At 40.4% G+C, this 24,932-nt stretch overlaps 2 protein-coding genes across 8 annotated transcripts; both read left to right on the forward strand.

The window, feature by feature from the left end:
* The first annotated feature begins 1,609 nt into the window (after nucleotides 1-1,609).
* fam135a (family with sequence similarity 135 member A) lies at nucleotides 1,610-13,502 on the forward strand. 4 transcript variants are annotated; one of them, XM_086122355.1, is made up of 21 exons: nucleotides 1,610-1,858; nucleotides 2,729-2,861; nucleotides 4,449-4,528; nucleotides 4,703-4,842; nucleotides 5,234-5,304; nucleotides 5,420-5,593; nucleotides 5,748-5,874; nucleotides 6,136-6,289; nucleotides 6,672-6,749; nucleotides 7,117-7,166; nucleotides 7,647-7,805; nucleotides 7,942-8,015; nucleotides 8,112-8,266; nucleotides 8,392-10,249; nucleotides 10,330-10,490; nucleotides 10,588-10,679; nucleotides 10,806-10,903; nucleotides 11,508-11,659; nucleotides 11,744-11,854; nucleotides 12,006-12,119; nucleotides 12,491-13,502. In XM_086122355.1, exons 2-21 carry the CDS (start codon nucleotides 2,782-2,784, stop codon nucleotides 12,694-12,696), a joined length of 4,134 nt encoding a protein of 1,377 aa, XP_085978481.1. In that variant the 5' UTR covers nucleotides 1,610-1,858; nucleotides 2,729-2,781; the 3' UTR covers nucleotides 12,697-13,502. The 4 variants fall into 4 exon arrangements, 3 of the variants coding, with proteins under 3 accessions (XP_085978481.1, XP_085978482.1, XP_085978483.1); XM_086122356.1 differs by having other exon boundaries at nucleotides 2,732-2,861; XM_086122357.1 differs by lacking the exon at nucleotides 6,672-6,749.
* A 670-nt stretch (nucleotides 13,503-14,172) lies between these two features.
* Nucleotides 14,173-24,577, forward strand: LOC147199241 (FERM domain-containing protein 6). 4 transcript variants are annotated; one of them, XM_086122413.1, is made up of 14 exons: nucleotides 14,173-14,345; nucleotides 17,027-17,184; nucleotides 17,282-17,372; nucleotides 19,366-19,445; nucleotides 19,969-20,045; nucleotides 20,193-20,388; nucleotides 20,827-20,982; nucleotides 21,129-21,194; nucleotides 21,946-22,014; nucleotides 22,095-22,269; nucleotides 22,339-22,653; nucleotides 22,924-23,046; nucleotides 23,142-23,206; nucleotides 23,305-24,577. In XM_086122413.1, exons 2-14 carry the CDS (start codon nucleotides 17,107-17,109, stop codon nucleotides 23,587-23,589), a joined length of 1,776 nt encoding a protein of 591 aa, XP_085978539.1. In that variant the 5' UTR covers nucleotides 14,173-14,345; nucleotides 17,027-17,106; the 3' UTR covers nucleotides 23,590-24,577. The 4 variants fall into 4 exon arrangements, with proteins under 4 accessions (XP_085978539.1, XP_085978540.1, XP_085978542.1 ...); XM_086122414.1 differs by lacking the exon at nucleotides 17,027-17,184 and having other exon boundaries at nucleotides 17,258-17,372; XM_086122416.1 differs by lacking the exons at nucleotides 17,027-17,184; nucleotides 17,282-17,372.
* The last annotated feature ends 355 nt before the right edge of the window (nucleotides 24,578-24,932 follow it).

Below are 24,932 nucleotides of genomic sequence, written 5' to 3' on the forward strand. Positions count from 1 at the left end.
CAAATTTGTAGGGGTTAGAAAAAGTAAGAAAATGGCTTCCCTCAGTGCAAGCACTTTTTATGGGAAGAGGAAAAGTAATACTTTTTATCAAACACATTTTGTCTTGAAATGCTGTTGGCATTTTATTTATAAGACTCTTATGAACACGTTAAAGTATTGTTTGAGTTGTTTTAAGTGTATTTGAGCCTAGTATTCAAGTGTTTAAAAAATGTAGTGGAATTTCAAAATTTTCTTTTGGAGTAGTCCAATTACTTCACATAAATTGGGGAATTTTAAAATGAATAATGATTGGACAACATTTTTTTCCTGGTATTCAGGAGGCTAATGCAGATAGATTGTGTTACCATGGTTACATATATTTTTAAAAGTGCCTTACGTAAGCAGTATTTGTTAGCTGTGAAGTTCTGCACAGCATGAGTGCTAACAGTTAACAGTGCGATGTCACCTAAATGGCAATAGTGAAGCTACACCACTGTCCAATGTGTTAAAGACACATGAGGAATGATATAATAATATTTAGAATCAGCAGTCAGGTGGCACTGTAAATTGGCACAAATCCTCCATTTGTGGCAACATAGGCAGAATATGTCAAGGTCCATACACTGATCTCACCATTTAGCTCCACTATGTGAAGCATTTAACTTTGAGAATAGAGTCCATCCAGTACAGAAATATTGTGGGATGACACAGCAGCAATGCAATGTGGACAGTAGGATATTTCTGGAGAAGAAAACAAACATGAACACAATGTGTGAACTGCATAATTTGAGATCCACACAGTTTGGGTTCAGGTTTCCTTGCTGACTCCGCCCATATTTTAGTATGACCTGGTAATGATGAATTGTTTTCTGTTTTGATTCTAGTAGAAGAGAACAAGAGCTCAGACAGCGTTCAGACCCTGTGGAGGAATAAGAAAACTCAAGTCCTAAAGACAAGGCGGACATTCTCAGCAAAGTTTTCCAAATTTAGGGTTAGGAGACAAAATGGGTACATTTATCTTGGCCCGATAAAATGCTGGAAGGTAAGGCATTGAGCAGGTACATGATTTCTTGGTTGCTTTGAGCTTGTTGGAGTATAGTTTAGAGAAGAATGCCTGCTGTTTTCTTTTTTTGTTTTATCAAAGTTATGGCAATACATGTATAGTTGTTGTAATAGTACATTTCTAGTTTGGTCAGTACGTTATAGTTATACAAGTGCAATGTACCCAAAAGCAAATATAAAAAAAGTATTTCAGTGTGTGTGTGTGTGTTTCCATCATCGTTTTATCTCAAGAAATCATTGGTTGATGTATTATCCATCCATGCATCCATTTTCCGATCGTAGGCCACATGTAGTCCACTCCGTTATTCATGATGAAGATGGTGATGGTGATGACGATGATGCTCAGTAAAATACTAGTTTCAGTGTTTTTAATAATAAAAAAAAACAATTACTGTATTAGGAATAACAGATGGAATCGTATATTATGATGATGATTATTATGATGATGATGATGATGATTATTATTATTATATGGGGCTGCAGTGAAACTCTTGCAGGCTCAGGTGAAAAAACCTACTGCTCTCGGCGACAGTGCGGCGTCGACTGCGCCTCTGGTGTTTGTGCGCATGAACGCACGCTCGTAAATGGGCTGTTTTAGCAGTGCTACTGACAGGAACGCTATTGACAGACTACTCACATTCTGAGGAGTAAATAGCCCACCTGTCAATTAGTGAGCGGCTATCTATGTTTTTTTCGGAAGGAGGACGAGTTATTGAGCTACTAGGATCGTTTTTCTGCCAGGACGTGGGGGAAGAAAGAACTCTGGTACTCAGGACTCCGTTGGTTAGCTAGCTAATGTTAGCTTGCCAGTGCAATGGTGAGTGAAATTTTAGCTTCTCCGGAAGCTAATCTTAGCGTGCTCGCTTCTCCATTGCTGCTTGTCAGTGCAATGCTGACTGAAACTAAAAATGGTTACACTGGTACTAGCGATTGCTACACTGATATTAACGGCGTGACGTTTGTGTGCACTGTTGTGGATGGTTTGTTGACCCACTTGACATGTTGTGGGCCCTCAAGCGAATCCTTAGCAAGAGTCACTCCCCACTTGAAAAAGCAAGACACCATTGCTGTGATTAGTAGTCTGCTAGTTGGGGACTAGTATCAGTTCTCGAGTTTCCAGTGCCAAATGATGCGTCCTCTCGTTACGATGCCGTTGCACCTCTAATCTAATGTTGCGGTTTTCTTTAAGGTCAAGAAATGAAATCAAGTCTGTTTTAGTCCTCTTGTATACAACTAAAGGAGATGTTGAACTTTACTGAACAACCGGGGCTATTTTCGCCAAGTGTCCTACTTTCGTGCATGGTTCAATTTAAAAATACCCAAGCTAAGCCTATTTATTTATATTGTATATCGCACTGGTCTCAAACGTGTTGAACAAAAGTGATTCATTGCCTGAAACAGCTAGTCGACAATACTCTGTTTAGTTTATTTTTCCCTCCACATGTAAACCATAATCCTCGGATTAGACAAACTTTTTTGTATTTGATCTTGCAAATGGACAAAGGGGGCAAATGTCATTCGTAGAAAGTTTGTGTGTGTGTGTGGTAAAGGGGGGGGGGTGTAAATATACTGTGGTTCATATTATAAATTATAGAATAATAATTAATTGTAAATGTCAATGTCAACAATTCATCACTAAAGGCTCATTCTTTTGAATCATATTCCTACCTTTCTCCATTTTCCTTAGCAGGCCTTCGTGTGTGTCCCAGATGATGTGAGCCACCTCGGCGTATAGAGAGCATGATGACTGAAGTTCAGGCCACGGTGGAGTTCTCTGTGGAGCTCCACAAGTTTTACAATGTGGACTTGTTCCAAAGAGGGTGAGTTAGTCATTGTCACAACGTAGTTTGACAACATCTGTTTTGTGCTTTTTGGGCATGGGCTCCAGGCTGTGGCAATCCATAATGCTTTCATTTTGTCACATACATTGGAACCTCCATGACACAAATCCTTTCTGTTGGCTTTCAAGTTTTTGCATTTTCAGCCCAATGTTTATTTAGCTGTGAAAGCAAATCTCGCGTTAAGTTCAGTTTCCTCTTCTATGGATCTCATCACACATTTTCAAAGAGATATACCATCAGAGAAAAAGCTCATGTCAACGTTCATCATCGTTGATTTCTACTCAAGCTCAAGATGCCGTTGCCCAGCCGAAATGTAGGCCAAAAAGTAAAGTATATTAATTCAGCTCACATTCCGTGTCGTTGTAAATGAATAAAATGTAAAAGGAACTCTGTGTTTTGTATAAATGAACAGCTTCAATGCCATTTAAATACATATCAACAGCTTCAATCGTTTAAGGAAAGTGTAAAATCAATAGTTTGTCTTTTCATGGAAAGAAGGATGCAGACAGGAGCAACACAAACAGTTTGAACATTGTGTATTCTTGTGCTGTTGAAAAGCAACAAAAAGCATACATGACATTTGTACTTTGCTCCTTTTTTTGTGCTACACTGATAATTCTTAGTTGCGTGATGACATTTTCAAATGAGTGAACAAGTTTGTCATTTTGCCAAAAGCGTTACTACTCATGTGTGTATTACGCCTGAAGCAAAGCTGCACTGTTTGTTCACAGGTTAGGCGTGTCAATGCTGCTTAAGGCATTTCCTCTTCTTGTCCCTTCCTTTGCCCCTGCTTGTGATTATTACATTTTATTTACTGATAACTTGTTTTGAACAGTCACGGTAAATTGTGACAAGCTTTCACAGGCCACAAAAAATTAAGTTAATCGCTGGATCTCAACCTGAAATTTTAGGTCAGTCTAAATTGTACCTCTTCTGGGACATTGGTGGTTCCACTAAATGTTGCAGAAAAACTCGCCATTCCAATGGAGGAAATGGGTGGTAGAATGTGTGTGTGTGTGTGTGTGTGTGTGTGTGTGTGTGTGTGTGTGTGTGTGTGTGTGTGTGTGTGTGTGTGTGTGTGTGTGTGTGTGTGTGTGTGTTTGGGGAGCGGCGGGGGGGCTAAGTGTTGCACAAGCCAAAGTGTAAGATACATGTTGCTGCCAGTCCAAATGATCTTTGACATATTCAGTAAGCAAATGCGATCGGAATATCATGTTGAATATATCAGGTGAGCTTTCTTTATTAAGGGGATCACTGGTACAGTACTTACAGAGCGTTAAAAAAGAACTTTTCATGATTTGCTTTCGCAGGCCATATAAAATGACGTGGCAGGCTGGATCTGGCTCCCGGGCCTTGACTTTTTACACCTGTGTTGTACGGTGTCCTCGTGCTATTGAACAGTAAAATAGCATCCACCGCCAATAAAATATATAGACAAGAGATAGATGTCTTAGAAAATGGAATTGTAATAAGTTAGAAAGAAAAATGAAAGTGCTCCTTGTTTATTCAAGAAGGGTTTAGTATCATTTTACAAATAAAGGCAAGCTGTTTTTTTCCAATTTTCAGGTTCTACCAGATTCGTGCAAGTGTGAAGGTTCCACCTCGTGTGCCGCACAAAATTGAAGCCAGTCTTCTTCACCCAAGCGGTAAAAACATTCGTGAGGATGTTAAAAGAAAATTCATAAACAGGCGTATTGTTCAAAAGATTTAAAAGAGGACATTCATGTGCACAATGGGTCCACAATTGTTGCCCAATTTTTTTCAGTAAAAATATTGCCCACAGATTAATACACACCTTAAGAGTTGTCTTCTTTGTCTAGGCTCTGACCTTGCATTTCCTGCTTCAGTCCAAGATGATGTCATCTCCAGCAAAACGTTTCAGATTTTGTACAAGAATGAAGAGGTTGTTGTCAATGATGTGCTCATCTTCAAAGTCATGATGCTTCTGGATGAGAAGAAGGTGTTTTGTTTTGTTTTTTGAACCATAATTTTACAAAAAGCACTTGTTTTTGTGGACAATTTGTATTCCCACATTGATCTTCTGCATAAGTCTGCAGATACATTTGATAGATGTATTTCACTCAGTGTGTATCTCCCCCAAAATATGCCATGATCTTTCGAGATTTGCACATAAACTACCAGTACCAGAAATAATCTGGGGAACAAATGTATTTGATATGAGCTTCCACCAGAATTAGGGGGCAGCAAATAGTTCCTCCCAAACTATTATCAATCAAATGTAAATACAGCTGTGCAATGTTCTCAATATGCAAACCCCTTCTGTAGCAAACAACATAGCACCTTGTTTTTGGACTTGCTTTAAATTGTTCTCTAACTATCTTCTAAAACAGGTGGAAGAGTCCCTCTCTGATTTGGATTTCCACCTCCTGCTAGATTTGTATTTCACTGATGGCGATTACACGTAAGTCTTGATGGGTTTCCCACCTCCTAGTGGTGTTACCAAAGTCCTTTATATTCATACGTGAGTGTGAATAAGGTCATGAATTATGTTTGCTTTCTTTGTTTTATATCTCCAGACCAGATGATCCAAGCTCATTACAGAATATCAGCAGCCGCACACTTCGTTTGCACTTTAGCCTTCAGCGAGGCATCCACCAGCACATTAATGTCATGTTTGACTACTTCCACCTTTCTGTCATGTCTGTTGCTATTCACGCGTCCCTCGTCGCGCTTCATCAACCACTCATCAGGTACAGTATCGACAAACGATTGACTTTCAGTAACATGTTGTCAAATCTCATACTTGCCTTGTATCGCAACACAAAAGTCTCGATATTTTTACAGGGCAAATGTTCACTTTTTACATGGATGTTTAATTTTTTTTATGCATACTCTCCTACCTAGCTTTCCTCGGCCAGTGAAGACAACATGGCTTAATCGCAACACTCCGGCACAGAGCAAGGACTCAGTCATCCCGGCTTTAGAAAATGTGGTGTTTGGCAGCAGTTATGCCAAGCAGGTATCATCAGATGTAAGTTATCACACTCGTTAAATATTAAATTAGGTTTTGACAGTTATAAAAATATTAGGCCTTCATGCAATCATTTCTCATGTAAGAGTTTTGAGAATAAACAGTTTCAATGCCCCACCCTAGCTAACATTATGAACAAGAAACCCCTATTTTAAAGCATTGTGAAAACTGGTAAATCTTGTTAATTTGGTTGGGAAAAAAATGGTAGCAAGAGCTCAGTTGTGTGTATCCTCTTCAACGTTTCCCTTCTTGATCCCTCAGGGCAAGTCATTCCTGGTATCTGACGACTGTGTACAGCATGCCCTGAGCCTCCACCATAACATGTGCTCCAGTCTCTTACTTGCGTATCAGGGCCTGTTTGACTACTTCACCAATGTCACGAAGGACTTGCCATCCTCCCATCGTTTGGAACTAGGTATCCGTGTTGCTCATTCATTCATTGCAATCCGCACATGCAATACATGCTGTTGAGCTAGGGGGGGCAGGGGGGGGGGGGCTGTGTTGTCTCTTGTCTTTATTTGTGAAGCATTACCGGTACATACAAGTCATATTTCATATTCTCATGGGTTTTCATCTGAATGAATGTTGCAGAATCACAGACCCATTAAAACATTTTAAAATTAATACATCTCTTAGCCCAGTTCACCAAACCCGGATCATTAAAATGCCCAGGCACGACTCCATATTGTGGTAATGGATTACTCAAACTAATCCGCACTAGTGGGCCGACACTAAAACATCCCAAAAAGACAAATTAATAAAAAGGTTAAACATGCCAATATGTGCAATCTTACTAGCCAAGCCCAGCATGCAAGTCCTATATGAGCGAGTACTAAGAAGACCCTATCCCCGAAGTCAAAGGCACGTCTACATAGGTATGTCCTGCCCCTTACCGTACCTTGCCTTCCTCTCCTTTTTCCTCCTCACTCCACTTATCTTATATCTTCTGTCCCAAAATGGCACATTCCTCTTGCCACAATGTACTGAGTAGATGCACTCAAACTGCTGCCATCTTTTTTCTACTGTCTGTTACACACTTTTGAAGCCTTGGTATTAGTCACTGACTAACATTCAGCCTTCTCTGATCTTATCATCTTATCTTAGAAGAATGAATACTTTTCTCACACCAGTACTTTTTAACACTGTACTCTTGCTCAGTCTTTCTCAGACATATCCATGTGGTCATGAAGTAAACTACCGGTACATAGGTAAAACACAACCCACTGTTCCCTTTCATTTCAGAAAAACTTGACTTGGAGGCACGTCTAGCTGAGTTATGTGAACAAGTGAAGGTAGGATCTGTTGAATAATGCAGTGATATGGACATGTTCTTATCTCTAATAATATAAAATCTTTATAGCATGCAGACTGGCCTGTCATCAAATTAACTTTCGGACAAGAGACTGGTAGAAAAAAAAATGCTCTTTTTATAACATTAATTATGTGTTTCACTTTCTAGGGCGATCTATATTTATGTTACATTTTATAATAGTAATATTTTACATATATTTTGATTAAAAAATATCTTTTTAACACTGTATGGATATAAATACTGTACATTTAATCAAAAACCAAATATACTGGTAACTAGGTTCCTGGGTGACTCATAGAGTTGTCTTAACTTACAGGTCCTAACTTGTATTTGGAGTTTTTTGTGAAAAATGTCTAGTTCGTTATGAGGTTGTGAATCAAGAGCTTTTCTACTCTTCATTCCACTTTATGCTCACTCCAGCCTCCTGGTGGTGTCTTTATTTCCTTCTTAAAATATTTAGCAAAAAGCAGAGTCCCCTGACGAGTTAGCAGAACTGGTTAACATGAATCTAGCCCAGCTCTGCTCTTTGTTGATGGCTCTCTGGGGACAGTTTCTCGAGATCGTCTCCCTACAGGAGCAAGTTGCTGCCCTTCTAGCTGTGGAACACCACACACTAAGAGTGAGTTCAAACTTCCTAAATCCTTATCATATACACCACCTAGTAATCCAGGAATAACAATCATTTCTGTCTCATAAAACTACACTCTATAGTTGGAGAAGCAGACTTAATCTTGACCTTTTAACTGTTATTTCAGGTGAGGCGATTTGCAGAGGCTTTCTTCTGTCTCCAACATCCAAGACAGTCTGCTTTGGCATATCAGGAGCTATAGTATGTTGCAGTCGAGTGTGAAAATCTGACAGATGGTAGTGTACAGTATGTCCAAGCGTTAAATGAAATGCTTTTATTCTTTCCTCCTTCCTTCAGTGCACACAGTCACCAGCAGATGACTAATGCGATCAAAAATTCCAGCTACTTTTTGTCTCTGCCTCCACTTCCGGTGGAATGTGCGGATATGGATGGTGACATCAGCTCTATTCCAATCATTTTTGAGGATCGCTATTTAGATTCTATCACTGAAGGTCAGTAACAAATAATGGGTGCGTTCATATGCTGTACCCTTTTAAGGCTCAATGAATAATTGTAAGCAATACCTGTATATTTTGTTTTTGTCTTCATCCATGATCATTCTGGTTGGATTTTGAAGATCACGATGGACCCTGGTTGGGCATGCACAACACACGGTCGGCGTCAGTGCCAAGTAAATCAGATAAATCAAGTTCTAAGGACTGTGTTGCAGTGGCCGGTCTTTTGCCACCAGATTCTCAGGGTACTCCTGTTAATAAAACCTGGGCTGGCAGCTTGGAGCCACCTCCAAAATCCAAAGGAAAATCTGTAAAATTGAAGAAAAATTCTAAGATTGAAAATCCCAAGAAGCTGATTAGACATGGATCCAAAGACTCAGTGGTTCTGGTGGGTTATAAGAACCTCAAAGCTCCTTTTGCCGATGCTAGCACCAAGAATAAGGAAGGGGAGGCTCCTTTGAACTCAGTGGAGTACCAAGATGCCTTGCAGTTGGACTCTATTAATTGTTCCAGAACTAATGATGATTCTGTCTCTGACCTCGGTGCCTCGTTGTCACACTTTGGTAAGAGTATGGTTGATTCCATCTCTGGTGACAATAGACCTTATACTGCTGCTTGTACAGCAGGCACAAGAACGGGCCCTATGTGCCAACAACCCCCAAACAGAGATGACCAAGTCGATCAGAGTAACCAAAAGCAGATGCTTTGTTCTGCGGGACCTAAGCAAATTGACGTTAAACCAAGACTCAAAAACCAAGGTGGTCAAATTACAGTTATCAGGCCGTGTCGGACTGATGGTGCTAATAGCAGCAATATTCCAGAAATTACCCAGACAGAATGTTACTCCAGTCACTCCGTGGTGGAGACAACACAATATTGCCAGCATCCCTCTCTGTCCTCAGTGCAGGTAAAGAGTGATAGTATCAGGCTGCCCGATGTAGCAGCTCCGTGTGCCTCTTCCCGCCTCTCAGATTCCGGCATTGAGAGTGAGCCCAGCTCTTTTGCAGCCCAACTTGTTTCAGGGTCACAGACTTTTCCAGGGCTCGGTGTGGTTGAGTCAACCATGGCTGGCCTACAGCCAGGGAAGACTGCAGTCAGTTCTGCACTCAGTCCTGCACCGACAAGTGCAGTGCAACAGCCCTGTGAGGCAGCAGAGTTTCTTCACCCCGAAGATACTCATGCTGCCAGAGGGGTTCAGTCATCGCTCACTTCTATCAACTCGTTGCCCTCAGATGATGAAGTTGAATGTTCAAGCCGAGCTGACATCTTTTGCAAGAGTATTGTGGTACAGGAGCAAAGCGTTGTGTTTTCTGGGGAGCACGTAAACACACCTGCCGTTGATGCGGTCTCTCACTTGGATTCTGCAACAGTAGATTCCCAGCTTGAAAAATCTGGACTTGATTTGAAAATAGAGCCCCACGTTATCGGGAATCCTGAGGTCAGACTGGAGGAGGCATCTGGTCTTGAGGCCTTAAAAGAATCTCGTAGTGAACCCCAAACTGCATGCCCCTCAAGTAACTCCGCCACGAGTAGCACTGACTTGGTAAAACGTGGCATGGTAGAGAATTATTTTGGCTCAACTTCCAGCACAGATGTATCTGAGATCAGCCCTGTAGAAACTTCCGCTATCACTCTGGGAATCCAAACAGGACCACAGGTTGAGGAGGACGAAGATGAAAGTGAACATGAAATGATAGAGAACGGCTACTATGAGGAAGGAGACGGCTACGCCTTTTTCAATGGTGCCGCCGATGAGGAGCAAACGAGTGTTGGAGGCACAGTTTGTCAGGAGGCACAAGTTCTGTTTGAACAGCTTGGCATTGGCCACATCCACGAAAAACAGGATTTATTGAAAGCTCCAGTCTGCTCCAACGTCGCCTCTGGTACTACTGGGCACAGCGCGAGGAGGCGTCATCCCTCCACCTTGATGTCCTCAAATCTAACGTGGTATGAATGTGTACCTGCACCACAGATGATAGAGTGAGTTGTGATTTTCCATCACACGATTAGGGTTATGCATGCATTCTAACTAATTCAACAATTATATTGAAATCATGCAGGTTCATCAAGGCTAAGGAAGAAATGAAGCAATTGAAGCTTCCTGGCATCTTGTACAGTGAAGTACCAGAGCTTGCATCCACAGTACCCTACTTCAGCTTGGAGGAAGATGAAAGCTGTGACGAGGGCATTCATCTTATCGTTTGCGTGCATGGCCTGGATGGTAAAGGCGACAAATTTTTCAAAGGATGATTTTTATTGTATTTTTTTCTGAGCATTATATGCCACACTTGATGATGATGTTCCCCACATTGCTGTAGGCAACAGTGCAGACCTGAGACTAGTGAAGACGTACCTGGAGCTTGGACTCCCCGGTGCTCGTATAGACTTCCTTATGTCAGAGAGAAACCAGGTAATCTTTTTAAAAAAATGTTATTATGATCAGCATTATGATAAGCATTTTTTGTGGCGAGGTTTGGGGACAACCAACAAGCATAAAATAATCTAAACTTTTATTTTACTTGTGTTTTCCACCCAGAATGATACCTTCGCTGATTTTGAGTCAATGACAGACAGGCTGTTGGATGAAATAGTCCAATACATTCAGATTTACAACCTCACTCTTTCAAAAATAAGGTAATTGTAATATATTAGATTTTTGGGGAGCTTGGAGATTGATATACAGTAATTGTAAGTATTTATATAATTGCCACTGTAACCACTTCTAGCCACAGGCTTGTAACTATTATGATCCCCATTTTACCAGTACCACCAACATCAAGTTTTTGCCACCTGTCATCTTTCCATGTTTGGGAGCATTTAAGTTCCGACTATAAGCCACAGCTTTTTTTCCTTAGTTTTACCCGCAGTTGAAGTTGTTTTTTTGCGGATTTTCACAATCATTCTCGTATATTCTTAGCTTCACTTTATGTCACTAAAATTGGATTTTCAGTTCAGGAATTTTTCATTTTTGAACTATGTCAAATTTTGTGTAAAGTTCCTTGTTACCAGCTGCAGCTGTTGTGAAAGCACTATGTAAATAATGATGTATTGTATCAACCAATTTTTACTTAAGCATAATTACGGCATTCAAATGGAACACCTACACACTCGTAGGTATATATTCTTGGATTCTCTCTGCCATGCGGAAGCTATTAGAGCTGCTGATTGTCTACCTCTTGTTATGCTCAATAGACTGAATTTGATCATTGTTAACCTTGTCTTTTCTTTCGACTTCCAGTTTTGTGGGCCACTCACTGGGTAACCTGATAGTTCGCTCTGTACTGACCAGACCCAGGTTTAAATGTTACCTGAGTAGGTTACACACCTTCCTTTCCCTCTCCGGACCTCATTTGGGCACACTATACAACAGTTCAGCATTGGTCAACACAGGTAGGTGTTGGCGTATTTCAGAGATTCCTTATACTGTAATAGTAAAAGTAAACAGGATTCTGTGAACTAACTTTTTGTTTCTAGGCCTTTGGTTCATGCAGAAGTGGAAGAAGTCAGGATCGCTGCTGCAGCTGACTTGCCGTGACCACTCAGATCCTCGACAGACATTTCTCTATAAACTCAGCAAAAAATCTGGTTCGTGGTACCTTGTGAAAGCGCTATATAAATCAGCATGTATTGTATTGTATTGTATTGTATTGTATTATTTGCTCTATTGTTTGCTTATTTTGCTTTTGAGCTAGGAGTACCTGTACAGGAAACGTCTAAAGTGATCTTTTGTCTTTAGGTCTGCAGTTTTTCAAGAATGTGGTTCTGGTGGGTTCACTGCAGGATCGCTACGTACCCTATCATTCAGCTCGGATAGAGATGTGCAAAACAGCATTAAAGGATAAACAAACTGGTATGACACCTTACATACACTTTTACATTAGAACGGTTCCACACCCAGTCGGGCTTGCTTTTCCATGAGATGTTTTTGGTGGCAAATTGATTAATTACAGTGAAATCGATCGTGGCGCCCGCCTCAAGGATGGAGGCTTTAGGTCACCACTGTAGGGCTTCAGACACCGCATAGTGAGGACCTTGCCTCGGAGAGGCAGCCAAATAAATGAGAGTGAGCTCTCTATTCAGAATGAATAAGCACTAACAAGCATTTGATGGGCTGTACTTTGTGACGTCGCCACATCATGCAGCGGCAATTCATATTTTGGAGAAGATTATATGAATTAATAAGACTATATTAAGTGACAAAAGCGTTTGTGACATCACCAGGTCCCGTGTATGCTGAGATGATTGAAAATCTGCTGCTGCCAGTACTTCAGAACAAAGACTGCAACCTCGTCCGATATGATGTCATCCACGCGCTTCCCAACACAGCCAATTCTCTCATTGGTCGGGCTGCCCACATCGCTGTTCTAGATTCCGAGATTTTTCTGGAGAAATTTTTCCTTGTTGCCGCTCTCAAGTTCTTTCAGTAGAACTGCACGTGGACAAGAGAATGTGGAGTTAATACCTCACTTTATCTGAATTTTCCTCCAGTGACAATTGTTGGACTACTTGTATATACTTTTTAATGAAATAAGACATGCATCATAATTATTTTTTCTCTGTTCTGTTTTTATGGAGTTTGTTTTTTATTTTTCTACTGCCAGTGTTGTTTGTCTGGGAGGGGCAACATTTGCCAAGTTTTAATGTTTCCTTTCATTGTTATTTATGTATGTTCCTATACAACTGTATGTTATTCAATTCATTTTAGCAATTGAAATGAAACTAGAGCTGCTACATATTTAAAATGGCAAGTCTGCACAGTCACCATTTGAAAACCTTTCTGACAGTTTTTCCGAGACCTTGCATTCATTTGCACCGCAACTACATTTTACAAGCTTTTGTACAGAAAATTCATTTGTACAGATTACTTTTGTATTGACTATTTTCCATCCTTAAAAAAAAAGACTGGATTTGAAATAGCAATGTTGTGCTGAGACTTTGAAGCTTTTCATTTGTTTTTAATTCTTTATGCAGCATTGTGCACGTTTGCCAACAAGGTGTTGGAGAAAATAAAGCTACAGCATAACATTTTGTCAGAGGGAGTCTACGAAATGCTCATCATTGAACAAAGCACATTTGGTTTCTATCATCCGTTTGTTGAGAATGTATTGAAAGTATTTGGTTGTTGACATTGGGTAATTATGGCAAATGGAAAGCATTTTTTGGATTTTAAAACGTGTTTCATGGGTGGATGTTTATATCATTGTACAATTAAAATTGACAATATAAAACTTAATTTCAGATTGAACATTATTGTTGCATTTTTAACAGTACAGTACATGTAAACGAGACAGGGTGCTTTTGTAACATTGACATGCAGTCATTGTCAAATCAAGGGCCCCAGTAGGTGGCAGTGTTTTTTTAACCAAGACATGCTGCTGAATGTTTATTTCAAAGCAAGGAGGTGGATTGCAAAAGCAAAGATTTATGGTGGAAATATGTTGAGTGATGTTCATCAAAATATCTAATTATAGGGATGGGCACACTGTACTAGGAAACCGCTCTACGCCCTTTCTATTCCGAGAGCAACTCTCGCAGGCCACATACATTTTCAAAATAAATGTATTTCTAAAACAAATACCTAAATAAATTAAATAAATAACAAAAGAAAGAAATGAGACAGCTGAATGAATAACAATATTTTGCATTTAATTAGAATAACATTGAGTATCCAATACATGAGGTAAATAGTCACTATCGTAATAAAACAAAATAGTATTTTAATTCACAATGTATTATAAAAGATTGTTACTTTACCCCTGGTGTGAATCAAGGGGTTAAAACAAATGTCATAGTTCGCGTTCTTCAAATAACTTCTTGAACATAACAGAAGCAAAACAGTACTGCAGTACACCCCTCAAGTCTTGGAAGTGGTACAGTCCAAATCTGCTTCTGTGGGTTGTGTGGTTTGTGATTCTTCATACGCAATAGCCAGGCGTGTAAGTTTTTCATCTCTTAGCATGTGTAATTATTTAACTTACATTAAAAAAAAGTAGAAAAGAAAAAGAACATGTTTTAGCCACCGCCAGAGAAAGCTGTGTCGAAACACATGAGACTGATCTCCAACATGTGATGCCCGGTGAGTTTTTGCTGGTTTACGTCAAGTTAGAGTTAGCGCACTTGTTGCTCTCAAATTGTAGCGTTACTGGCTGAGTGGAACCGGTTTGATGCATCCCCGACTACTATTTTTATTGATGATTCTGAAATCTGCGTGTTACTTCATCCAACTATCATCAGCTATTTTATCTTCTACGTCTGTCCATTTATAATCAACATAAAACAATTGCATTCGTGGTTACAAATCTAAATTTGAGTCCCTCAGAGCCTTAAAACATCCAAATTGGATTGAGATTAATTCCTATTGTTTCCCGGTTGAAAGAATCTCTCTCTATATATTTAGATATACATATATAGATATAGACAGGTGAACCCCTTTCTTTCCTTTATTTACTCCTCGACTTGTGTGTGGTTTTGGTCAGTTCGGTTTACAGTTGGCGTTCAAAAAAAAAAAATCTGGTAGGTGCAGTGGGGTTGTTTTTCCAGCAATAGGGATTATAACAGTCTTGGGAGGGTATTAAATAAGCATGCAGATGGCATTTGGCATATGTAAAGACAGCTTTTATCCTGGTCATCAACTAGCTGGGGATGTCTCAGCCTACATTGTCTCTGAGTTTTGACTGTAAACTTGGTTCAGATGGTCACACAGACTGTCACGTGCATTCATCCTGTACCCAAGCATAATCTGTGTTGTACTTCATTGACTGCATCTAAATTATTTTTAAAAAGTTATGGACAGTAGATTAATAGAGATCTCTCATTTAGTCCGAGGTTGTCCACACCTTTAACCTTTATACGCCCTCAGTAGGTGCATCCTTTTCAGTGGAGGATGAAGTGGGTGTTTTCCCAATCGAGGAATGTTTAGAGCTGCTAAGCAACCCTTTCAGCTCTTTTCTTCCTTTCTTTTGCTGTATTCAACGTTGCATCTTGTAACAGTATGACTTTCTCACTGCTGGCCAAGCTCAAACGATGACAACGGGGAAAAATTATGAAAGCAGTCAAATGCAACATGAAATGCTGCGTCATCATTAAATGCCAGGATCGAATGGTGTTTCTATGAGCACTTGGAGAGGGGGAACGTTTAGAGTAGACTCCAAAGAAACAAACACAACGTGGCTCTGAACTGATGTTGGTGAAAATGAAGATGGAGCCAAAATAATCTCATGGTTCAGCTCAGATCAGTCAGTCTGGGTTTCCCCCTGTTGTGTTTTGTTTGGGGTTTTTTCCCGACTCCCAACCCAATTTAGGCAATTTCCTGAGGTAAAAAAACAAACAAAAAACTTAAGTTTGAAGTAATCTCAGATCTTAGTGAACTAATATGCTCATTATTAAAATTAGTAAGCTTTTTCCCCATGTTTTTTCGATTAACCACGAGTGCTCATTGATTGTGTCACTTATTGTTTGATAGGAAAAAACACTTTCAAAAAGCTTCAAGTTAAGTCAATGATTGTGTGATTTTGATATCAGTGTATTTCACACAACATTTTGAATGAAGATGTGTGTGACATTATCATGCCTTGAATGAAGTTGAGATTTAATCGTGTGACTTGTCATAGTGAGCGAGTCAGATTTTCATGTTACTGGAAGTTCAGGTTTTTGGACGTCAGTTTGTCCTGACACCTTGATGTGAGCGTGACTCTGTTTGAACATGTCCAGAAGTCAAATTTGGTAACACAATGTTCTTACTTCAGAGTCTAAACTGTTGTGTAAAAGACACATTGTAAAACAAGACATGAGGGACCATCACTACACTTTGTAATTAAAAAAAAATTGTATTGTATTTAGCTATCTTTATTTTTTGTTTTCTTTTTACATCCTCTTGGAAGAAGTAGAGTAGGTGTATGAGCAGGTGGCTCCAGTTTCAGTTGACCTGTTCCCGCTTGTTTTTTTTTTGCTTTTGACTGTTTATTGTCAAGAGCAGGTTTTAGAGGGATCAGAATCGGAGCACGGCAGTAATTAAACTGATTAAATCACCCTTAGACTTTAATCAGATGAGCCATGTACCAGTTGGGGCTTGAGGGGGTTAGCGTGAAGGCCTAACTTGAGGCGAGGCTACATGGCAAACAGCCAGCAGTTTGGATGTATTGAGATATACTGACGTCTCAGTCTTTTTGATCTTGCTTGATGTCATGTATGACAGTGTGTCGGTTTTGTTTCTGTGAAGGCAAAACCTTCCCAGAAAATTGCTAATACTCTGGTAGGAGCAGCATTCAGGTTTTTAGGCACCACCCTATTCACCTCTGCGAGTAACTGCACAACTTGATCAGATATTGTACATCGTAATAGATTTATTTTGCCCCCATCTGTCATGAGCTCAGTGTTGTAAGATTTGCAGGATGAAGTGTTTTCACGTTTTTTTGTTCATTTATTTAGTTATTTAGTTATTGCCCTTATTTAGTTTCCTGATGAATTGAATCAATAACCATCTGTGCCATAGCTTTCTGTGGTATACGCTTGGCGAAGTGATGTTGATGTATTTTTCGGTCGGCACGCTTTGTTGAAATAATCTTCGTGATGGATTAAGTACTGATGTGTTTTTCCTTTGACGCAATGGACAGTAAATCAATGAAATAAGTGAGTATCAAAGACACAGAAGACTGTTGGTTGGCAAATCTTGGACCATTTTAAAAGGAGTGCTGCATCATCCGCTGTTCAATTTGTTTTTCTTCTGCTGATCTCACTCAGATGTCATCTTTTTTTAAGATCTGATATGGATGAAGTGTCGCTGATCAGCTAAGAGCTTTAATTAAAAAATAGAGTTGTGATCGACACAAGGTGCTACAATGACCTCTTCCGTAAAGCAGCAGAGAAACATTTGTGTTCTTCTTCCCAACAAAAACCAGCTGGAGATCACTGTCGGGGTGAGTTTGCCTCCAAGTTATAATTATCTGCCTCTCAAAATAGTTTTTTTTTTCCCTCTTATCGTAAACACAGTTCTCTGTGGCTCTCTTGCTCTAGCCAAAGGCCACAGCGCAAGACGTTTTCAGTCAGGTGGGAGAGCTTCTTGGTATCAAAGAGATGCACTTGTTTGGCCTCACTGTGGTGCGAGGTAAGTCCACTCCTCGATTCCTTCAAGACCTGTCCACACTAGTGTATACAACAGCAGTGTTTCAAGTACAGTGGAACTTAAAGTCGTGAAATGAGGCAATTGAGGCATTCAAATCTTGCTGGTTGGTTTAAAAACTGCAAGGTCTTCCTTGAAGACAAAAACACTGCTTATTTTGCTTTCCATTCTTCTTTTATTTGTTTTTTTATGTGGACTAATCACTTAAGCTATATTGTACTGAGAAAGGGTGTAGAGCAGTGGTTCTTAACCTGGGTTCGATCGAACCCCAGGGGTTTGGTGAGTCAGTCTCAGGGGTTTGACGGAGCCTCTGCTATTTTCTGTTTTTAATACAGTAAATGCCGGGGGGTTTTATATCTTGAATTTATAAAAAATATACAGTATATTTATTTATTTTACACTCATGAAGGGTTCGGTGAATGTGCACATTAACTGGTTGGGTTCGGTACCTCTAAAAAGGTTAAGAACCACTGGTGTAGAGGGGGGGGGGGGAACATTTGTGTCTCTGTGCATGTTCGTAATATATTTTTTGTGTTAATGCACACTGCACTCTCACATCATTCACAGAAAGTATTTAAAAAAGAACAGAAAATAAAGCAGGTCATCTTTAACATACGCTGACATGTGACTGCGTCACCGGAGGTTGTTAGCGCTCTGCAGTTGCAGTTTGTGATCAGAGTTGTTGCGCTATGTCTTTTATCTTTATCATTATTGTCATTCAGTTTGTTTTGTACAATTCACCGAGGGGACAGGCGAAGAATGGGAATCTGGAGGGCCGAGAGAAGCATTTTAAAACGGTATGCGTGAGCTGCGATCATTAACAGGCTGCCTAAGTGCGTCGCATGCCTCAGCGTCAGGCTATTGCTCATCATGGCATGCGTGTGTACGTGCGTGCGCGTGTGTGTGCGTATGCGCGGTAACGGGTCGATCGCGGGAGGTTGGTTGATCGAAAAGTAGATCTTTGGTCAAAAAGTTTGGGCACCCCTGATCTAAGACATGTACATGTGTAACACAACATAACCAGCGCTACGTCGAAATAAATTCCATTTGTGGTTGTATGATTGTCATCACATTTTTTTCTGTGTGCCATCACTGGTACCCGAATTTATTATGAAATGAATATGATTAAATCCTTACCAAACTGAACTCACACATTTCCCGAAAAGCATTAGCTTTTCATTCAGGTCTCCCGGGTCTACACGAGTGGATGTTGAGTGACCTCTGAGCCATACTTTCTATGCTTCGTTCATTCTTTCTTGCTCAAAAGCGTTGAGATGCCTTGGAAATCTCGTGTGGCTCACCTCCGCAACAAGCAGCCTTTTGTATTTTTTCTTTTTTGGTGTTGGTTCAGCGATCACTTGGCCCGAGATTCCTGCAATATTAACTTCATTAAGCCTGGAATGCACCCTTGCATTCCTCCCCTTCATGGAGGGGAGGGATGGATTGATGAGCAGGGTGGGAGTCTGGGGACGGGGGGGGGGGGGGGGGGTACAGAGTGGAGGAGGTGGGGTGGTCTTCTAATGACTCAACTCCAACTCAAGAACATGAGTCGTGAATGAGTCAGAGTGGTCCAGAAAACTGCCAGGAATTGATGGATGTTGACAAGAACAAGTTGTGAAACAGCTCGGTGAACATTATTCAGCTATGCAACAAAAGAGATAAGGTTGACAAAAAAAAGGAAAATGCCCATGCCTTGACTCAAAGTAACAAGCAGAGACTGATACCACCACCTTATTCTCAGCATAGTGGTCAAATTCTCTACTGAATGAGAATTCAAATAACTAGCTACTGCTAAAAATGGTAGTAATTAGGATAAGCCAGATAGCTGGCTGCCTCTCTAACGAAGGACTAAGGCCTTCTTTTTGTCCTTCACCCCAATTAAGCCCATTGTTGGACACATTTTCTGCCTGGTTGCATTATTATTTTGTTTGCCCGCTAACTGTCTGCTTGTTTTCCTGGTTGTCTTTCTTCTGCTCAGACAATGAGCGCATATTTTTAGACATGGAGGAGAAGTTGACCAAGTACTTACCCAAAGAATGGAAGCAAGAGTCCGGAAAGGTGTGGAATCTGATGAAAGTTGACAAACACATATCATACAACAAAACACCACTGTTGTTTTTTTGGTTTGTTTTTTCACCCCCTTTGGCAATATTTATTGTAGTCAAAAAATAGCTCAAGATATACTGTGCAATTCATTCACAGCGCAAATAATATAGAAAAGTTTACACTACATTGGATTTGTAGTCATCAGGCCACTATTGTATTTTTGCATGCACAGTTTTATTTCATATTACAATATTATGTAAAGAGTACTGTCCTAAAAGTCTCTATTTTCCCCAACATAATTTAAAAGACTGTTAACAGTTTACATTTGAACTTATATCAGAATTGGAAAATATTTTTTATTTTGAACATTATGGTACACGTACACAATCACCTTCCAGTGATACATCAACGATCTATATACTGTATCTCGTTTCAAACTTGAGACTCATCCCATGTCAGCGACATACACTCGAAAAATCCACAAAACCTCGTGAGAGTAAATGCAAAATACCCACCCATGTCTTTATTCCCATAGACTTTTGAGAAGAGAGCCTTTCCTCTCGTGCTCTGCATTAAAGTGCAGTACTATGTTGAGAACGGCAGACTTATCAGGTGTGTACCCTCACCCGTGCACCACTTCTTGACAAGCTTTCTTTCATGTGTTCTTATTATTACTGTACACCATCCATCTTTGTCCTCCTTACTGACACCTTGTGCAACCCTCTCGTCATGTTTTCATTTCTTTGGGTTCGGTACCAGTGAACGCAAGGCACGCCATCTCTACTACTCTGACCTCCGCGAGCGGGTGTTACGCTCCGAATGCCGTCAACAGGAGGAGGTGTACTTCCAGCTAGCGGGTTACGCCATGCAGGCGGACCTCGGTGACCACCAGCTTCCCAAGGACGGGGAAGAGAGTGCCCCTTACTTCGAACCCAAGGAGTACTTTCCTCCATGGGTATACAGCATGCATTTCATGTTTCAGTTTGTTTTCCTTTTTTTTGTAGCCAAGTTGGCGGCAGATAGATAAATAGATATAGTTTCAACTGCCAGTCAAAATATTTGCTGAGGAATTATGGCGATGGTGTTAAGTGGTCACCCATACGTAATATTGGCAACCACCGCACCGAGGGAGTTTTCATAATCAATCCATTCATACGTTTTATGTATTGCTTATCCTCTCCAGAATCACGCAAGGGGCTAATTTAGGGTGGAATGTGGCCTGCTACCTTTGCGAATGGAGTATTGAGTGGTATGCTCAATCACTTCAGTGGACAAAAAAAAAAGACAAAGCTGACTTATTATTACTATTGGGAATGTTTATACCATTATATATAATGTCATTGTCATCCAAATGCTGATAGTTTCTTCTTTTTCCTTTGTTCCATTTCTCTAGATAATAGCCAAGCGGGGACTGCACTATCTCCTCTGCCATGGCCCCAAAGTGCATCAGGACCTGTGGGGCATATCGGCACGTGATGCCATCCTCCTCTTCATCAGAGAGTCATGTCGACTGGAGGACGTACCAGTCACATTTTACAGACTGCAAAAGGTCTTTAGTCAAGGACAAAACCTTTTATATGTTCCAAGCCCCTGTATAATGCTGAAAAACCACCTAAAATGGAGGTTTAGCCAGACTCTCAATCTTATCTGTTCAGCTCAAAAGCTTCACTGACATCTCATCATTCATGTGTCCAGGACAAGAAGGAAGAGAGGGGAACGGCAGTACTGGGCCTGACCCTGAGAGGAATGCAGGTTTATCGGGTATGTGCACAAACGAATGGGTTGGTGATCTGCTGCTTGTATTTGACGTGCAAAACAGAAAATCTGACTTGACTCTTTGGATCCGTGGCCTGTTAAACCCTGAGCAGACGTGTAAGGAATGTGTGGGTTGCCACCAGCAAGAGTGCACCAGCAGATACGAGGCATCTGCCAAATGCATCACTTGTTTGATGTGTCCATCAGGGACCATCTGGGCGGGATTAGGGTGTTGGGGTCTGGCCGATTAAACGGACCATGAGATACAACAAGACACCCTTGGCCACTCCATGTTTCAGAGGCCGAAACAAAATGGACAAGAAAACTCTCATTTATAATTACACATAGCTTACCCAAAGATCATTTTAACCACACAGAGGAGTTGTATGTTTACCAATGTTGTTTGTTATTGGATTCGGCAAAAAAATCCCAAACTAATTTCCACACAAATTTTGTTGGACACAGTCTGAGGAATATATTTTCATTAAGATATTTAGAGAGGGAGAGAGAGAGAGATTTCACATTTGTCAGAGCGCACCATGAACTCCTGACAAATTGAAGGCATATGCACTTGATACTGTAAGTATCTACTTACGAAAGTATTGCTCACATTGATTATTTCGTAGCCTTTTGACATTTGTCTACCCTCAATTCAGTGGAACTATAGTTGTTATATGTGTAATGTTCGTGATTGGCACTTTCTGAATTATCCTTGAATCTGAAACATTCTACAATGAATTGTTTTGTGTGTCTGCAGGAGGCGAACAACATCAGACACTTGTTATATGACTTCCCTTGGTCCAATGTGGGACGACTCACCTTCCTGGTAATCATTTCTATTCCCTCTTTCAGCAAGTGGGATTGTGTAGTTGGCAGTGACTGTTTACTGTGTGTTGTTCTGCTTAGGGAAAGAAATTTGAGATTCAACCGGATGGCTTACCGTCAGCAAGGAAGCTTGTTTACTACACTGGGTCGTCATTCCGCTCTCGACACCTTCTCTTGCACCTTAGCCGCAGCCATCGCATCTACCTCAGCCTCCAGCCTGCCCTCAAGCACCTCCGCCAGCTGGAGGAGAGTGAAGGTACAGGAGAAGCAATTTCCTTCATTGCATTGCTTCTGACCAGAATTTTTTTTGTTCACTTTGTTTAAGAAAAAAAGCGTTACAGAGAATCCTACATCAGCGATGATCTGGACTTGGACCCACCAGGCAGCGAAAGCAGCCCGGGTTTGTCCCGGATTTCCACCAGCAGCTCGGGTATCGAAGCCGACACCCGCCAACACAGCATCTCGACAGAGATGACCTCCATGGAGGAGGAAGCGGAACAAAAGGCAGAGAGGAGTTCCTACTCTGCCGCCAGCCAAGTTAGCTCCTCCACGTCTGGCCTCGGCAGTGGCAGAAAAGCTCACATTAAGGATGAGGAGTGGAAAGAGCAAGCTGAGAAGTTCACACCCGCTCGCACACCAGGTGCTGCAGATTGATGAAAATGCTGGAATTTTAATCTTTTCAAGGATTCAGAATGATGGATCAAAGTACTTGTATTTCACAAGCTGTGGCATTTGAAGGTGCTTGTGTAAAAGTGCTAGAAGGTGCAGTCAAAATCTTGGAACTTGTAGCTCTATACTTTGAGGACATGATTTCAATTCTTTCACCCTTTGTAAACAGATTCTTTTGGAGGTGAAATATGTCAGTTGGCCGCCTCGCTTAATTTTGATACAGGCTGCTATTGTTTTCCAGAAATGAAGGCTGTTGTCAGACAGGAAGTTCTTGCGGATTATCCAGATGAGATGTTCCAGCTGGCCGATCTTCTCGATGGTGTGTCGGTCGATTGCACACTCTCCTCTGAGATAACCTCGCCAGGTGAGAATATTTATGATGTAAAGTGCATTTAGTAATGCATTTTTGATTTGGTTTTTCACATATCAATAATACGTTGTATTACACATTTGCTCCAGAGAACAAAGTTTGCCTCCCAGACAACAATGAGCATCTCCTTATTTTAGATAGCACCAGTACCCAGGTATGTTTTATATTATTTGCCAAGTTCTTTTTTTTTTTTTTTTAATACAGAGGAATTGATCATGTTTGTCTTTTTTTCTGTACTTTGTTATTCTTTAGGTGGGAGAAACTAGATCGCATGTGGACCGGCACAGCCACAGTCTTGATGATGTCAGTTTGTTCCCGCCTCAGGCACCCCTGGGGACCACATTACAAGCAGATTCTTCACACAGCTACACCTTCGGCCTCTCGGACACCTCGGCAGACACCAAGATACCCTTAGTTCACGACTATTACCCTTTTTTGCACTGCCAAGCCAAACCTTCCTTCTATGGTCGCAGGTCTACCAACTGTCTGTCACTGGACTTGCTAGCAGATGAACATTTTCTGGAATTTGTTCTGTAAACAAACAAAGAGGTCCTCACATTTGCCTCATTTATGTGTAATGAAGGTTATCTACGGGATCCATATGGGAGGTTTTTTGTGACCATTTTTCATGTGTTCCATTTTTCATCTGTTTATTTTACGCTGACAATTCTGTGGATCCCAGTTTTGTTTCGTTTTTTTTACCAGAAACATTTCTTTGTCAGTGACATATTTATTGATTTTTTTTATCAATGTTTTGTAGATGCTACCCGCAATTTCATTTGATGACATTTCAACTTGTGTATACAAAAAAAATGCAATTGTATTATGTTTTGTATGCCAGCAATCTCTTGAGGGGTTAATATAAAGGGCAAAATACATTTTTACATTGTGATCTTTTAGATATTTATCAAATGGAATTTCTTTTAATCTATTTGTACTCCAGCACTGTGAGAACATTTGGAATGTGTTTATTATATGCTTAAAATATTCAAAAGTCACAGTGCCAACGATAATGTTTCTTAGTAACATTTTACACTGCATTTTTCTGGTGTGTTCAGTCATCCCTCTCCTATTATCCTGCCTCAGCAAATGTAGCTACTAGTGTGGAAAAAGAAATTTCTTTACAGCTTGTAAACCATTCATCCAAAGCCTCCAAATGTTTACGCTCGTCTTCTGCTTTCATAATTACAACATTACTGTTTGCAAAGCTCTATTTCTGCAACTGTGACATTTACAATGAATCTGCAGCATTTTTGTTTTATGTAACCTCCAAACAAAGATCCTTTCTGTAAAGTTCTTTTTCCCCCCCAGAGATATTTTCAGTTTTGTAAATGCCAATTAGTATGCAAAAGAAGAACTTTAGCCAGCATGACCTCACTCAGAAGGAATGCTAGTGATTAAACACCGAAACTCTATTCTGATAATGTATGACCAACCTGCGGGTTCTTCCCAATGCAGAAACGTTTTAATATAAAGCACTGTTGTTGTTTTTTTATGATAGCAAAAATAAATTTTACTACTATTTTGTCTGTGTACAAAACTGCAATTCTGATACACAAGTCTATATATATAGACACATGCACAATTCTTTTTATGGAATCATAAATGTAGTGTATGTATTTCATTCGAAACGTTACAAACGATTTGATGCCTGAGACTTGTTGACCTACTGACTCAACTGAGATACAATTCTTACTAGACCCTCCCGGACTGCTTTGGTCATGTGACGGCAGTAATAATGGGAGATGTTTGTCTGGAAGCTTTTCTTCCAGACTGTCTTCCTGGCAGAGAACCCCCACCAGCACTTTGAAGACAAGCTTGTGTTATTGAGCATCCACCCTGTTGATTCGTTTTCCCAAGTTATTTCAGATGAGTTTCTA

This window comes from Hippocampus guttulatus, chromosome 10, assembly GCF_054856545.1.
Source record: "Hippocampus guttulatus isolate MCC_2025c chromosome 10, RoL_Hgut_1.0, whole genome shotgun sequence".
Lineage (NCBI taxonomy): Eukaryota > Metazoa > Chordata > Actinopteri > Syngnathiformes > Syngnathidae > Hippocampus > Hippocampus guttulatus.

Coding starts and splice junctions, on each gene's coding strand:
- fam135a (XM_086122355.1), top strand. CDS start 2,782: ATGATGACTGAAGTTCAGGCCACGGTGGAGTTCTCTGTGGAGCTCCAC. Junction 5,305..5,419: donor TTCACTGATGGCGATTACAC/GTAAGTCTTGAT, acceptor TTATATCTCCAG/ACCAGATGATCCAAGCTCAT. Junction 11,660..11,743: donor TTCAGCATTGGTCAACACAG/GTAGGTGTTGGC, acceptor TTTTGTTTCTAG/GCCTTTGGTTCATGCAGAAG.
- LOC147199241 (XM_086122412.1), top strand. CDS start 19,185: ATGGTAGTAATTAGGATAAGCCAGATAGCTGGCTGCCTCTCTAACGAA. Junction 21,195..21,945: donor GAGGAATGCAGGTTTATCGG/GTATGTGCACAA, acceptor GTGTGTCTGCAG/GAGGCGAACAACATCAGACA. Junction 22,270..22,338: donor CCAGCTGGAGGAGAGTGAAG/GTACAGGAGAAG, acceptor ACTTTGTTTAAG/AAAAAAAGCGTTACAGAGAA.